Source organism: Aspergillus saccharolyticus (genome assembly GCF_003184585.1).
Source record: "Aspergillus saccharolyticus JOP 1030-1 unplaced genomic scaffold BP01scaffold_5, whole genome shotgun sequence".
Lineage (NCBI taxonomy): Eukaryota > Fungi > Ascomycota > Eurotiomycetes > Eurotiales > Aspergillaceae > Aspergillus > Aspergillus saccharolyticus.
The window spans coordinates 1014483-1029221 of record NW_020290615.1 but is presented as its reverse complement, the minus strand read 5'-3'; the positions used below and the strand labels follow the sequence as shown (position 1 = coordinate 1029221).

Genomic DNA, 14739 nt, shown 5'->3' with positions numbered 1-14739 from the left:
GATTAATTAAAAATCTATACTAGTATACTTACAGCTAGATCCCTAAGGATTATTCTAGTCCTAATTATAGTATTTAATCTAGAAATATATTAATTAAATACTATTACTGCCTTTCTTAATAGCTCTATTAAGAAAAAGATCTATATAGACCCCCTTTCTGAATTAGAAAATAAATAAATAGTTTATTTATTATAGAAGATTTTATATAATCTAAGATAATTACTTCTTCTTTAATAAAAGACTCTTAGAGTAAAGCTTAAAGCCCTAGAGCTTAGTTCTATTAAAAAGAATTAATATATCTATATTAATAATTATCTGATTTTATTAATATTTATAAATAATATAATCTGTATATTTTACTAATTAAATCAAGAGAAATTCAATAAATTTAAGAAAAAATTAATAATATTATTTACTATAAAGAATCTTAGTAAATCTATATTATTTTTAAATATCTAAATATTATATAATCGCTCAAACCGGAAGCTATAGATTAAGTAATTAATTTATATTAATAAAATTATTAATAAATTTAATCTAGAGTATCTTAAAAGCTTTAAATCTCTACTTCTAAGTACAAAATTAACTAAGAATCTACTTTTTAAGGCCTTAGTTAATTAGATTTATAAATTTTAGTAAAAAGTAGAGTTAGTTCTATATTCTATAGTTTAGATTAGATCTAATATAGCTAAATTATATTAATTACTTATAGAATATCTAACTAATCTAAGTTCTAAATATCTCAGAGCAGTAGACTACTTGATTTTCTATTTAGAAGGAATAAAGAACCTAACTATTAAATATAGTTCTAGTTCTAATTAGATAGTTTTCTATATAGCTAGTAATACTAGCTTTAGTAATAATTTAGATTATACTAGTTTAATAGAATATATTATTTACTTATTTAATAGATCTATTAATTAGCTGAGTAAAAAATAATACTATATAATTCTTTCTACTACTAAGACTGAACTATTAGCCCTAACTACTATAGCTAAGCAACTACTTTAGTAGAGATAATTTTTTAATTAAATAGAATTTAACCCTAAATACTGCCTTTCTATATTATATAATAATATCTAGATAGTCTAAATCCTAACTAGTTTTATCTTCTCTTTTTAGACTAGTCTAAAGTATATAGATATTATAAATCACTGGCTTAGATAGAAAGCCCTAAATAAGACTATTAATATTTATTAGATTTTAACTAATAAAATAAAAGCTAATAATCTAACTAAGTAGTTTAGAGATTAGAAATACTAGTAATTTATTAATTAACTTAATATAGTAAGAACTTAATTATTTATCTTTTTTCTATTTTAGTAGTATATTTACCTATCTATTTACTCTAATTTTAATAGAACCACTAAGTTCTATAAAAACTATAGAGGTATATTAGACTAGTAGCTTATCTAACTACTAAATCCTAGCCCTAGTTCCTAGATTAAGCTATTTAAATTATTACTCTAGTCTAATCTATTCCTAGCTAATTTACTTCTATATTCTTACTCTGAATTCTTATCCCTATATTCTGAATATTTTGATTTCCTAATTAGGAAATTAATAAATAAAGGATTTTAGCTTAAATAGCCTAATTTATTTAATAATTTCCTGAGGATTATTCTGAATCATCCTGAATCAGTTAACTAGATATATATTGAAATTAGTGGCTTGTTTATTTCCTTATTTATTCTATCTTTGATTCTTTTAATTTTAATTATCTTTGACTTTAACCTTGCTTTGACTTCACTTCTATACTCAGTTTGTATGGATAAGTGAAAGTTAAATAAAGCCCTAATTAATTCTATTTGAAAAGGACTGAAACTCAAATATTTATATTTTCTAATTCTTATTCTAATTATTCGTCTTTATAAGTAATTTCTGATATATAATAAATATATAAAGGATTATATAATTATGAATACTATACTAGTCTTTGTCTATAAATAGATTAGTATATATATTAGTTCTCTTTATCTTTATAATATTAGAGTTAGAATTATCTAAGATTCTCTATAGATACTTCTTTATACTACTAATTCTTAGCTATTCTTATAATCTATAATATATTCAGGTAAGTATAAATATTTATTAGATTAGAATTTATATTTCTTTTAAACATAGAAGATTTATTTCTTGTAATTTATGTATAGTTTTTTATTATTAGATTAGAAATATCATCTTTTATTTAGTTTTATATTTTATATCTAATTATTATTTCTTAGATTATTTTATATAATATTAAATAATAAGATTATAAAAACTAAAATAATAAAATAGTATAATAAATAAATAGTTCTTATAAACCTAAAAATACTAATCTATTATCTTAAGATATTATTACTAATTTATCTAGTCTAGAAACTATTTATTCTCTAAATAGAAGATTATAATCTACTTACTTAGCTATTATATAACTAATGCCTAAGGTCTACTATACAGATTTCCCTTCCCAACTATATATGAAGATTGGAAGGGTTGGTTTAGCCCTTACACATACATATTACATATAGCAATATTCTGCCGTCCTGTCTGTGGCCGCCTTCCTGGCCGCCTTGGCGGCTTAACTTCAGATTGACTGATCCTTGATGTCTTCTGTCTTGATCAACCGATCTTACTCAATTATGATCTTTCATCAATACCACAACAGCCCATCCCAGGATCCCTCAAGGAATCAACAACTTCATAATGATATAATGGCTGATGTCGCCTGTCCCAACTTTGACAATACTACTAATAAAGCTATTTAAAATAAATAAAACTATAGAGAATCTTAAACACAGGTTTTCGAGATAGATTTAGAACTAGAGAGGCATATTAGAAATAGTATATATGATTTGATCTTGAAGTAAATATAGAACTCAGTTTATTTAATCAGTTAGGTAATAAGAGTACGAATCAAATATCTTATAATCCACAACCAGTGGATAGGAGGGGGGCAGAGAGAAAGGTAACCAGTAGAACTACAGTACAACTAAAAGATAAGGATGTTAACCATAAAATACCCAAAATCAATAGATAAGAATAAATAAATATAAAAGTGTGATAAAACAACTACTATCAGGAGTAAGGTCATCGGGATGGCGTACTATAGCAGTTATGGGAGTCGTGAGGTCATCGATAGCGAACCTACACCTTCCCAACACCTATAAGGTGCTAATTTGTAAGGAATAAACAATAGGACTTATTCAAAACAATAGCCGTTCGGCCAGCATTACCCACAGTCGCTAATTCATTCCTTGAATTAGGACTATGGATCTATTAGTCCTACTAATATGTCTATGTGATACTTTTCTTTCCTAAAGGAAAGTTATAGAATTCTCTTAATTCTTATAATCTTTCTTCTTCTTATAGCTCTTATAGTATATAACTTATAGTTCTTATAGTATATAACTAATTAGAAGTCTAATAGAAATAGATCTTATTCTATTCTCTAATTAGCTAATATTCTTATAGTAGATCTTATACTAGTCTAATCTTAATTCTTTTAGAACTAACTATCAGCTATAGTAGTAGTCTAAATCTACTTTAGAAGTTAATTATAATAATAGTATATTTAATAGTCTAACTAAACTCTAATCTATTTTAGTAGACAAGACTAGGATTTAATTCTATAGTTTAAATTTAAACAGATCTAATTACTAAGAGAGAGGTCTATCTAGTCTTATTAAGAGTATAAGCTCTTATAGATTTAAATCCTTAATTAGAGTAACTGTAAGTAAACTGGTAAGAAATAAATAATAGGACTTATTCAAAATAATAGCTATTCAGCCAGTATTACCCACAGTCGCTAATTCATTCCTTGAATTAGGACTATGGACCTATTGGCCCTACTGATACACCCACGTGATACTTTTCTTCCCTAAAGGGAAGTTGTAGGGCTCTCTCAGCCCTTACATAATATAAGGGCTAAGATGGTGAAATAGCATGATGAATGAATGGCCTTGTGAGGCCAAAGGTGCCAGTTGATTGCCTTAAGGTGTTGTTGCTAATCTGCCTAATCCGCGAGTCACCCGCCCCCTAAATAGGAGGTCGCGACTCACTCGCTTAGCTGTCATGTGACTGGTGCCTGAGGCCTACTATATAGATTTCCCTTCGCGACTACTCGCGAAGGTTGGAAGGGTTGATTTAGCCCTTACACATAATTCCTCTGCAGGAGGCTACTGAGGGATCAGTCTATTTCGTGGATATAGGCTACCTTTGTCATTACTAGACGAATCCATGGTGTTTAGTGGTTGATTCCTTACCTAGTCGACAGGCTTTCTACCCTGACAAGTAGATCCTATCACAAAAAGATAGCTGAAATAAAAAGCGATTTCAACCACTAGGCAGGACCAAAGAAATATATACAGTGTCTAGAAGCCGGGACACGTTACTAAATATCAAAGACATTGGGTTTAGGAGACATAATTCATCAAGATTATTAGTATTGAAGTTGTTGATAAGGGAAGATCCCGAGACAGGCGAACTACTTAAAGAATTCACCTTGGGCGGAACAACGCGGCAGAACTGCACCATCGTCTTTGACTAATACAATTATTCTAGAATTCTATTACCCTATATACAAGTATTTCTCTCTTTTACTATCTATTCTGAATATTCAGACTTCAAGAATATGTATTTTATGATTTTCTCCTACCAGTATTTGTCATATATATTCCAAGGCACTCGGTATGTATGATAATAAACATGTATAGAAAATGGTTTGCCGAAGAAATGAATAGTTGTAACTGCTGCCCGTCTTCTACCACCTCCCGCTACTCTTATCTTCATCCACCTCCCACACTGTACCGGCCTATATAAACATGGAACAGAAGAACAGCTTCGAGCCCATACCCTCCCCTGCGCAGGGTGTTGGGCCCTGCTATAGACCGGAGGACGAAAAGCCCACAGCAACAGTTTCTAAGGATATATCATATGAGAATGTCCATGTCTTACCCCAGACCCCTCAATTGATTGCCCTTTTGACGTAAGACACAGAATATTGACACTTATCCTACACTATTGCTTATGTGCTGTTCTCAGTGGTGCTGACCTTCTATATAGCATGATCAGAGACAAGAAAACCAGCCGCGCCGACTTTATTTTCTATTCCAACAGAATAATCCGGCTCCTGGTTGAGGAAGGACTTAACCATCTACCAGTTGTTAAACAATCTGTTACTACACCAGTAGGTCGCGTTTACCTTGGAGTCAGATTTGAGGGAAAGATATGTGGTGTCTCTATAATGAGAGCAGGGGAAGCCATGGAGCAAGGATTAAGGGACTGCTGTCGATCTGTTCGCATCGGAAAGATCTTAATCCAAAGGGACGAGGAGACCTGCAAACCGAAACTCTTTTATGAGAAGCTCCCGGCGGATATTAGCAACCGATGGGTACTCCTTCTGGACCCAATGTTCGCAACCGGTAGGTCCCGGCCCATCGATATATGGCTCGAGCTTATGACTTGTAGGCGGCTCTGCAACACTTGCAGTGGAGGTTCTCAAAGCGAAGGGTGTTCCGGAAGACCGCATCCTCTTTCTCAACCTTATCGCAAGTCCATCGGGGGTTGCAGATTTCGCAGAACGTTTTCCTAAGCTTAGGGTAGTAACTGCATTCATAGACCAGGGCTTGGACGATAAGAAGTAAGTGCATTCTGGTGCCCTTCTAATTCTGTATTAACCATGATTTTCAGATACATTATTCCTGGACTGGGTGATTTCGGTGATAGATATTATACACTATAAATCAATTCTCCGTAAACTCAAGAGGTTATGTCCATGTGAACCTCGTGTGATTGATTATCTAAAATTGCTGCTACACAGGTAATCTCCATTCTAGTGGTATGTGGGTGTCAATGTGGCCATTCAGCTCCATTACAGCAGACTTTGTAGATACTTAAAACCTGCCAGCCGCCTTAGACGCGTCAGTAATCGTCAGCATACTCGCCATCGGCGTGCGCATCATCAGCATCGAAGTTACGAGCACCGGGCGAAGTAGTAAAGTCATTCGAGCGTCCGACACGAGTATCACTTTCTTCGTACTTATGGGCGGCGTCTTTCGCGACAGCGTCACAGGCATCCACCCAATCCGAATACACGTCAACGGCGGCAGAGAGGTCTGGAGCGTCAGATACCAAACTCAGCATGTTTGAAAGCAATGTGCACAATGCAGACGTACAATTGATTCCTGTCTGAAATCTTTGCCCGCAGACTTTGCAAGTAAGATTCCCCAACCCAAGCTTCTTGTCCAGCTTCACTATTATTGAGTTCTCGTGATTGCAGAATAGACATGCAAATGTCGTGGGCAGTGGTTCTTTCTACCGCGACGTTATTATACAGGTTAAGATTACAGGTACCCAGTATATGAATCACCTTTCTTGTTTGTTGTGGCTGCCTGCTTGACTTCTTTCGCTTACCCTGAAATACAGATGGAGAGTTAGCACTATTGCGATCTATACATCTCAATGATAAGACACCATACCATAATTCAGTTTCCGTTATCGGTGGTGGCTGATGGCAGACAGTGAGTAGGTACGCAGGACCCTTTCAACCCGGAAGTGTTCATGGTCACGAGCGTCTGATGTCAGCACCCGAGAATAGTCAGCCAAGCAAGGTACTCCGTAATATGTAGCGTATACACGTGTCGCTTATATGTCTCTATTTAGCAGTCGTCACTAAATTACAGGTGAAGCAGGTGTATATACAGTACTCCGTACAGTAACTCACATTGCCATAAGACTTGATATGCTGATCACATTATTATTTTCTCTACAGTCCAAATTATGTAACATTCTAAGAAGTGGGCTGGTATAGTCTGTGAATTTGCAACCCTATCCTCTCAGTAAGTCTGAGTGTCTCTCGTCGCGTGCCTACGGATTATATAAATACGCAGAGCAGTGTAGTAATAACAGCGATGGTGGTTGTAAAAAGTAGGCAAATAAAGAGGTAACGGAAGAACTACCTAGGTTCATCATGGTTGACAACAGGTAGTTAAGTTAGATTACGGTTGGTTATTTAACAGGTACCAGTAGTTGACAAGTGGGTTTATCTGAGGCTGACAACCACACATGCTTACTACAAGGTGAGAGTGTGCAAACAGATTTCTTCTCGCCTTGCGCACGTGTTGTTCCACTTCATGTAACTACAGATAGGTATTGAATGACTCCCATCTGCTCACCAATCTGCATCCAGCATAGTTATGGAATTCAGGTGCAAACTCGGAACTACAACTTGATATTACATGTAAGTCATTACATATAACCTATCAACTGTGCGTACTATACAAGACTCGTTTAATTAATAACTGCAGCTATGACTGATTACAGCAATGTCTATAGATGGCAACGTGAGTATGGATTGGATATTCATCAAGACTTAGTTCATATAACGGTATATGCACTGGTAGATCACAAATGTTAAAGGATCAGACAGAGTATACAAGCCGGGTAGTTGACTCCATTGTTCAAGCTTTGAGTACACAGCATACTACCTACTTGCCACTCCGGACGATAATTAAGACAATACTAAGTAAATAAATGTACGGAGTTTTTTTTTTTTGTAATTATATATTCATAGATCTAAGAAACCGAAGTCACGGGGCATCTTTCACTCGAGCGAATCACAGAAGAACTTGCAACGTATTTGTGGGGAACTATATTATGTAATTTCGAGGTAGGGCCGACGGCTCGCTTAGCTGACTTTTCTGTGGGATTTGGATTTCTACACTTTTCCGTGATTGAGCAGCAAGCCAGCGACAATCGAATCGACTCCCTCCACCAGTGCGCTTGGTGTGATATTCCAGTCTGTCTTCATTTGTTGCGGGATAGACCTGAGTCGCAATAATGGCCGTTGGAAAGTATGCGCAAATCCATCTCCATCTCAACCCGCCAAATATGTAATTGCAGTTTCTGATGTTCGGTAACTGATCGCTGTCAGGAACAAGCGCTTGTCGAAGGGCAAGAAGGGCATCAAGAAGAGGACCGTTGATCCTTTCTCCAGAAAGGACGAGTACTCGCTGAAGGTAGGATATTTTCCAAACAAGATGATATTTGCTGTGACTTATGCTGAACGCACACAGGCTCCTTCGACTTTCCAAATCAGAGAGTATGTCGCGATCCCACCGCTCCACTCGTTATCTTTGTGCAATCTTTCTCTGGTCATCACGGTTACCCGACAAGCACACTAACTCGCTTGAAAGTGTTGGAAAGACCCTAGTCAACCGTACCAGCGGTTTGAAGAACGCCAACGACTCCTTGAAGGGCAGGATCGTTGAAGTCTCCCTCGCCGACCTCCAGAACGATGAGGATCACGCCTTCCGCAAGGTCAAGCTTCGTGTTGATGAGATTCAAGGGAAGAACTGCTTGACCAACTTCCACGGATTGGACTTTACCACCGACAAGCTCCGTTCTCTCGTCCGCAAGTGGCAGTCTTTGATTGAGGCCAATGTCACTGTGAAGACCACTGACGACTATCTTCTTCGTCTGTTCGCTATCGCCTTCACTAAGAGACGCCCCAACCAGATTAAGAAGACCACATATGCCCGCTCCTCCCAGATCCGCGCTATCCGCAAGAAGATGACCGAGATCATTCAGCGCGAGGCCGCCAGCTGTTCCCTCGCTCAGCTCACCACCAAGCTGATTCCCGAGGTTATTGGACGTGAAATTGAGAAGTCTACCCAGGGCATCTACCCTCTGCAGAACGTTAGTCCATGCGCCACGAGTCTTGAACAGCGTCAGCTTTACTAACTTGGTCCTAGGTCCACATCCGCAAGGTTAAGCTTCTGAAGTCTCCTAAGTTCGACCTCGGTGCGCTGCTCAACCTGCACGGAGAGTCTACAACCGATGACAAGGGCCAGAAGGTCGAGAGGGAGTTCAAGGAAACGGTTCTTGAGAGCGTTTAAAGCATAACATAATCGCTGTTCATAGATGCTGTTCCCTTCTTGTCATCTGAAGTTAACCGTGTGACTTTTCCTCCGAATCATGACAAAAATGAGTCAAACTTGTAGTGTTATCAGCCAATTTACCACGGCATGCAATTTTCCAATACTCCAGCAAGCTCGGGATGAGGGTCTTCTGACCTCTCCCTTCGGTCTTCAGCTAACTTAAAATCCGGCTGTAATGTTGGCGGCACACGAGCACTGCATCCTTTTTAGACGAAATAGCATAATGAGCAGAACCTCTCCTTTAGTTATATTTGGAAGGCTCCTCGATCTCCGAGCAGCGGCAAACTTCGCACCATCCATTTTGTAGCCACGATAGGTCCATCACATTATTTTATTTTTTGACTGACCACTCGGCCCCTGCGGTTCTTCCTATTGTCCAGAACCAATGTTCTGTCGCACTAGTCTGGATTCGCTTTGGTGCTTATTCTTGTCAATTTGAACAATTGGCTCCTGCAAACACAAAGTTTAACAAAGCTGTTTTGTGACTTGCAAAGAGGATGCTTTCCCTGATGACCATTTGTCTGTGTAGGCAAAATGAGACTCATGATGAATTCCTGTCACAAGCCTTCTCTCACCCAAACCTCTTACATTTACTGTCTATATGTACCTGAGCTGATGACTACTGGTGTATGAACGGTACTAGTCAATTGCATAGTGTGTTATGTACAGCAGATCACAGCTGTAGACAAGTGGGCAGGTCAAGAGCATCGTCAACATGATCTACACAGTATCTCATATCCTTTTGTGGATAATATCAACTTGCGGTTCAATTGTTGAGGCCTCTTAAATAAGCTGTGCTTGACCCACTGGGAATGCCCAGTGGCCGCTCGTCGCTTCCCAACCAAGTTATAGCCAAGTAGTGCAATAAATCCAATTTGTGCCAAGGTTGTGTAAGTTCCGCCGGCTTCCCTTGCATTAGCACGGCCTCGTCAACTATTCATCCCCCGACAAAGAAGCTGGAATGGCGCCATCAAATGATAAATTGTCTCTATACGAGCAAGCAGAGGAAGCAGCTATCTTTCTGAGAGCTCGTTTGCCAGGCCCACTGCAAGCCCCTCGTGTTGCCATAATTTGTGGCTCTGGTTTGGGAGGGCTCGCCGACACGATCGACGATCAGCCTCGTGCTGAGTTTGACTACACATCAGTCCCTCATTTCCCCCATCTAACAGGTACTCACCAAGTCTAACATGTTCGTTATCACATGTAGCTTAGTGCTCACCAATATGTATAAGTTGCTGGTCACGCTGGAAGGCTCGTTTTCGGACACCTTAATGGCCAAGTTCCTGCAGTCTTGATGGTTGGCCGGGCCCAGTAAGTCACCTTTCATTGCCGAGTTATTCGGTAAGCTGCTGAATGACTGCGTCCTGCCAATAGTTACTACGAAGGCCACTCGATTGATCGAGTTACATTTCCTGTACGCGTGTTCAAGCTACTGGGCATTGATGCCATCATCTGTCAGTCTTCCCCCCTGCCCAAGAGAAAATTTGGGATGATGGAACAGAAATCCCACACCCTATATCTGAACAGTGAATTTACATCAATCAAACCGGTTATAGTGACGAATGCTGCCGGGGGGCTGAACCCGGAATATATCGTTGGAGACATTGTGCTACTTAACGACGTCAGTGACAGACGCAAATCAACCCTTGAGACTGGCTTATTCTAAAAGGGTACAGCATCTATTCTTTTCTGGACTCGCAGGCATCCATCCGCTCAGAGGGCCGAATGTGGAAGAATTTGGACCACGTTTCCCTCCCCTTTCAGACGCCTACGATCTTGACTTGCGCCGCCATGTTCATGAAGCTTGGGCTGCCCTGGTGGTATCGGATAATAAGCGGAGGCTGCACGAAGGTGTATATGCCTTTGTAGGTGGACCGAGGTGAGACTAAGTCCCATTGCCTGGCGACGGAGCTAAGAAGCTGTAGTTATGAAACCAGAGCAGAGTGCCGCATGCTTCGCGGCCTAGGAGCAGATGTTGTGGGAATGTCCACTGTTCCAGAGATTGTTGTTGCGAGGCATTGCGGCATACGGGTCTTAGCATTCAGTCTAGTGACCAATAGAGCTGTCTTGGACCCAGTCCCTCGAGGCGACGATGAAATCTTCGACGGGAAAGAGGCAGGAGAGCTGAGGGCCATCATGCAGAAAGGGAAGGCTGACCATCAAGAAGTTCTTGACACTGGTCGCTCGGCAGCGATAGACATGCAGGTATGACTCTTCACCCTCTTGTCAACTTGCACGTGTAACACGCGTTACAGAGATTGGTGATGAAAACAGTGGCTATGAGCTTCCAGTAATCCGACAGTCGGTTAGTATGTAACCCGCATGCCGAGGCCATACGACCAATCCCGGGGGCAAGCCGACCCTAGGGTTGAGCTTTTCCCTACCTAGAGTCCGCTCCAGTGCTATGACTCAGCGCCTTGATCCCAAAAGCTAATGAGTTCAGCATAGATTCTCAGCTAATCTACTTGCCTCTGGTGTTTCTTTTGGAGCGTAAGCTTTTGTAGAACGACTTTTTACCACTTTGTTTTGTAGTCTGAATGTCCCTGTACTTTGTCTCGAAGCGTTTGGTCTCCCTTTCTAGTGCCAATGCTTCATCAACGAATGTCTTCTTACGGTCTTTCTTGACGATGCGACCGCTAAAGAATTCAGTAGGTCCTTCAATGACTGTTCCGATTTGAGAGTAAGGGGGAGGATGTGCTTTGCCGCTCTCCTTCTTGTAATGTCTTTTAGGATCTAGAACTGAGCGCATCCGAAGAAGTTGTAGATCTCGTCTTAATTCCGCCGTCAATTCAGTTTTGGGCAGGTCAAACCAATCGCCACCTGCTGTGGGTTTCATCTGTGAAACAATGCAATCAGTACCTGATTCCAAGCCTCAAGTACAGTTGAGTAAAAGAGCTGGGGAAGTGGTGCTCAGAGTAACTATGAAACAAAAAAAAAACTCTCATTGGCACAGCGCAGCCCAGTACGGGATGATTAGCTGTATCAAGCGCTTATGCGAGATGTTTTCCTCATTGCAGCAGAAAATATAAAAGTGACGAAAGCAATATGGGAATGAACATAAGGCTTCTTACCTTCCTCGAATTTGTCGACTTAAGCGGCTCTCCGCTTATCTGTTTGGCTCCGGAAGTGTTACTGCTTTTATGGGAGAACAACCTGGCCGTATCAACTAGCGCTACATCATCCCTTTGATGAAAATACGGCTCTATAGCAGTGTTGTGTGATATTTTCGGGATCCTGGCAAGCATTAGCCTGGTGCTGCAAGACAAACATCATAAAGTAGATATTTTCAAGTACATACCTATGCTCAGAAATAGTACCTGGAACCTGGTTGAAGTTAGGTATTTCCGGATTGCTGACATTGCAACCTTGCAGCCTATCTTCAGCTTCATGAAGCAGCAGCTTGATTTCCTGATCCGCTAAACTGATTCCATCCTGTGCTAGGACTTGATCCGGTTTAGAACATGTTGCTCGTGTCATATCCTTGGGACTGATGTGTGCAGATCTATCACTGCACTCAACTTGGCACGAAAGAAGATGAATGCAAAAAGTGTGAGAAGCAAAGCCGAAGCTCGGTATTTATGGAGACAAGAGTCAAGCTATTTCTGCCCCTTGAAGATTTGTCGGTTAAGATGAAATTTTCTCCGTGTGGGGTCCGCTTTACCAAGCAGGAAATCTACTAACTAACCCTGAACCGGTATCATGATCGCAATACAGACATACGCGTCATTTCGTGTACTGTAACGTGTCTGGAATGCTGTATCAGGATGTGGTGCAGCCCGCCCGGCACTTACACTGTATTAAAGTTACACTGTTCTACAGTGAACATATATGGTCATTGCCTACTGCTCTCAGATGGTATGATGCAATTACGGAGGATGTTGGAAAGAGAGTTTGTTGTGTATGCAGAACTATAATATCGGAGGAAATCAGTATCAGTTCACCTATTCTATTTGACTAGTCAGGCGCTGCAATACTAAATCACAAAGCCAGCTGCTGTTGTGCAGTACGCACTGAGTAGTAGGTCGGTTCGGTAGTTGAGATTGTACAGAATATTATCACCCAAGTCCGAAGCCATACCCCGCCTACACCGCGCACCGAGGGGTATACCCTATGGGACCATGTCAAAGAGAACAATGGAAGGGGTCGGCTCTGTTTCCCCGCAAATGGTTACTATCTAATCATTGCTAATTAGATACAGCTGTAAACTTCTAAGCCATGATACTTGATCCCTTGAACACTTCGAATATCGACTTTTCATCGTAAATTTTCTCCTGGTGATGCGAAAGCGAGCCCGGTCCCTAATAGCGAAGCTAGCTGAGTACTAAGTTAGATAGATACACCTGCCAAGCTTGGCGCCGCTTTGTTGCACGTTACCACGACCTTTACCCTATGGCCCCGTCAACTTCTTGTCTTACCAGGTCTTAGTCTGACAACTACCAGCAGTCTTGTCTAGAACTACTTAGATCAGATATAATTTTCACCTCTGTTGTCACCGTCTGCCACAGCAATATTTACGCAGTGTCCTTCACTTCCTTTCATAACACAGTTACGAATCCGTCCGTGATTAGAGCAATTTGCTGTGCATGTCATTCTGAAGCCTCCTCAGCAGCATATTGCCTAGAATGGAACAGACTACGCAAAATGCCGGACAGCAACAGGGAAGACAGCAGCCTGTATACGATACCAGAAATGGAGGACATTACGGTATATCCTCTAGCTCCTGATTTGGTTTCAGCATAGTACCACCACCTCAAGCTTAAGCTGACCCATATTCCATAGGAGCCAGTGCGGCTGTAGGGCTTCCCGATCGTTTTCATACGCTTTATTCGAGTACGCGTGATTTCAAATGTTATGACGCTGACCGCTGCTTCTACCCCTCTAGCTTTCTGCGCAAGGGTTCGCACCCGTTGCTGAGCTTTATACGGGTACTTGGGCAAATGCAAGTAGAACTCCTCGGCTGCGTTGTACCAAATATGATTAACAATTAGCAGGTGAACCAAGGACTACAAGGGACAGCTCGTGATATACTGACAACATATTGGCAACACATTATCAATCACCTCGAGACAGATAACCATGACTACAAAATACATCAATTACCGCTCGCCCGTATCAAGAAGGTGATGAAGGCAGATCCGGAAGTAAAGATGATCTCAGCCGAAGCGCCGATCTTGTTTGCGAAGGGGTGCGATATCTTCATTACCGAGCTTACAATGCGGGCATGGATCCATGCTGAAGACAACAAACGACGCACACTACAAAGATCGGACATTGCAGCAGCTCTCTCAAAATCTGACATGTTTGATTTTCTTATTGATATAGTACCTCGTGAGGAGGCTACATCGCATGCGAAGCGCTCAAGTCAGGCTACTGGGGCAACTGCAACCTCATCGGGTGGTTCAGGCGCCGCAAATCAAATGCCAACGGCTCAGCATGGAGTTCAGCACCCCCCGCATCACATGCCACCCCCAGACTATGGCTCACTGGGCCAGCATGGATTGCAAGATCCGGAATATCGACAGCCGCCAATGTATGCCGGTGCTGTGCAGTCGGACCCGACCGCAGCTTACGGCCAACATCAACCTCAAATGTTTGACGGGATGTATGCTTATCCGCATATGCCACCACAACAGGTATGTCTCATCTGTCAAGATTCATGCGTAGGAGTTGACTTCGTTGTCGGTCAACGAAGTAACGAAGTCTAGAGGCTAATCAATTTTGAGCTCAAGTGATTTTATGATCTACGCTCCTGGCCTAAAGGTGTTCGGGTGTTTTATTGACGTCTTAAACGGTTTTTTTATGCTTGTAGGCATTGAAA

General features: G+C 40.5%; 6 protein-coding genes across 6 annotated transcripts; 4 read left to right on the top strand and 2 right to left on the bottom strand.

Annotated features, from left to right (window-relative positions):
- Window positions 1–4744: 4744 nt before the first annotated feature.
- Window positions 4745–5772, top strand: BP01DRAFT_354165 (uracil phosphoribosyltransferase). Its single transcript, XM_025574364.1, has 4 exons — window positions 4745–4969; window positions 5047–5405; window positions 5452–5623; window positions 5674–5772. Exons 1-4 carry the CDS (start codon window positions 4806–4808, stop codon window positions 5723–5725), a joined length of 747 nt encoding a protein of 248 aa, XP_025434288.1. The 5' UTR covers window positions 4745–4805; the 3' UTR covers window positions 5726–5772.
- BP01DRAFT_181874 (transcription elongation factor 1 family protein) lies at window positions 5711–6565 on the bottom strand. The gene is made up of 4 exons (XM_025570872.1): window positions 6462–6565; window positions 6353–6397; window positions 6159–6297; window positions 5711–6098 (listed from the first exon to the last, which is right to left on the bottom strand). The coding sequence occupies exons 1-4, from the start codon at window positions 6462–6464 to the stop codon at window positions 5905–5907; spliced, it is 381 nt and encodes a 126-aa protein (XP_025434287.1). The 5' UTR covers window positions 6465–6565; the 3' UTR covers window positions 5711–5904.
- A 1200-nt stretch (window positions 6566–7765) lies between these two features.
- Window positions 7766–9169, top strand: rps1 (40S ribosomal protein eS1). Its single transcript, XM_025574363.1, has 5 exons — window positions 7766–7835; window positions 7916–8000; window positions 8058–8083; window positions 8178–8679; window positions 8736–9169. The coding sequence occupies exons 1-5, from the start codon at window positions 7822–7824 to the stop codon at window positions 8877–8879; spliced, it is 771 nt and encodes a 256-aa protein (XP_025434286.1). The 5' UTR covers window positions 7766–7821; the 3' UTR covers window positions 8880–9169.
- Window positions 9170–9763: 594 nt separating this feature from the next.
- On the top strand, window positions 9764–11413 carry BP01DRAFT_421390 (purine-nucleoside phosphorylase). The gene is made up of 7 exons (XM_025579511.1): window positions 9764–10090; window positions 10154–10232; window positions 10296–10375; window positions 10478–10542; window positions 10598–10800; window positions 10847–11126; window positions 11177–11413. Exons 1-7 carry the CDS (start codon window positions 9883–9885, stop codon window positions 11213–11215), a joined length of 954 nt encoding a protein of 317 aa, XP_025434285.1. The 5' UTR covers window positions 9764–9882; the 3' UTR covers window positions 11216–11413.
- On the bottom strand, window positions 11383–12398 carry BP01DRAFT_289797 (Fcf2 domain-containing protein; the record flags this gene model as incomplete). Its single annotated transcript, XM_025571593.1, has 3 exons — window positions 11383–11757; window positions 11993–12170; window positions 12220–12398. The coding sequence occupies 3 exons, from the start codon at window positions 12396–12398 to the stop codon at window positions 11383–11385; spliced, it is 732 nt and encodes a 243-aa protein (XP_025434284.1).
- A 744-nt stretch (window positions 12399–13142) lies between these two features.
- hapE (CCAAT-binding factor complex subunit HapE) lies at window positions 13143–14653 on the top strand (the record flags this gene model as incomplete). Its single annotated transcript, XM_025577931.1, has 5 exons — window positions 13143–13625; window positions 13701–13714; window positions 13804–13860; window positions 13913–14554; window positions 14627–14653. The coding sequence occupies exons 1-5, from the start codon at window positions 13544–13546 to the stop codon at window positions 14651–14653; spliced, it is 822 nt and encodes a 273-aa protein (XP_025434283.1). The 5' UTR covers window positions 13143–13543.
- Window positions 14654–14739: the final 86 nt, after the last annotated feature.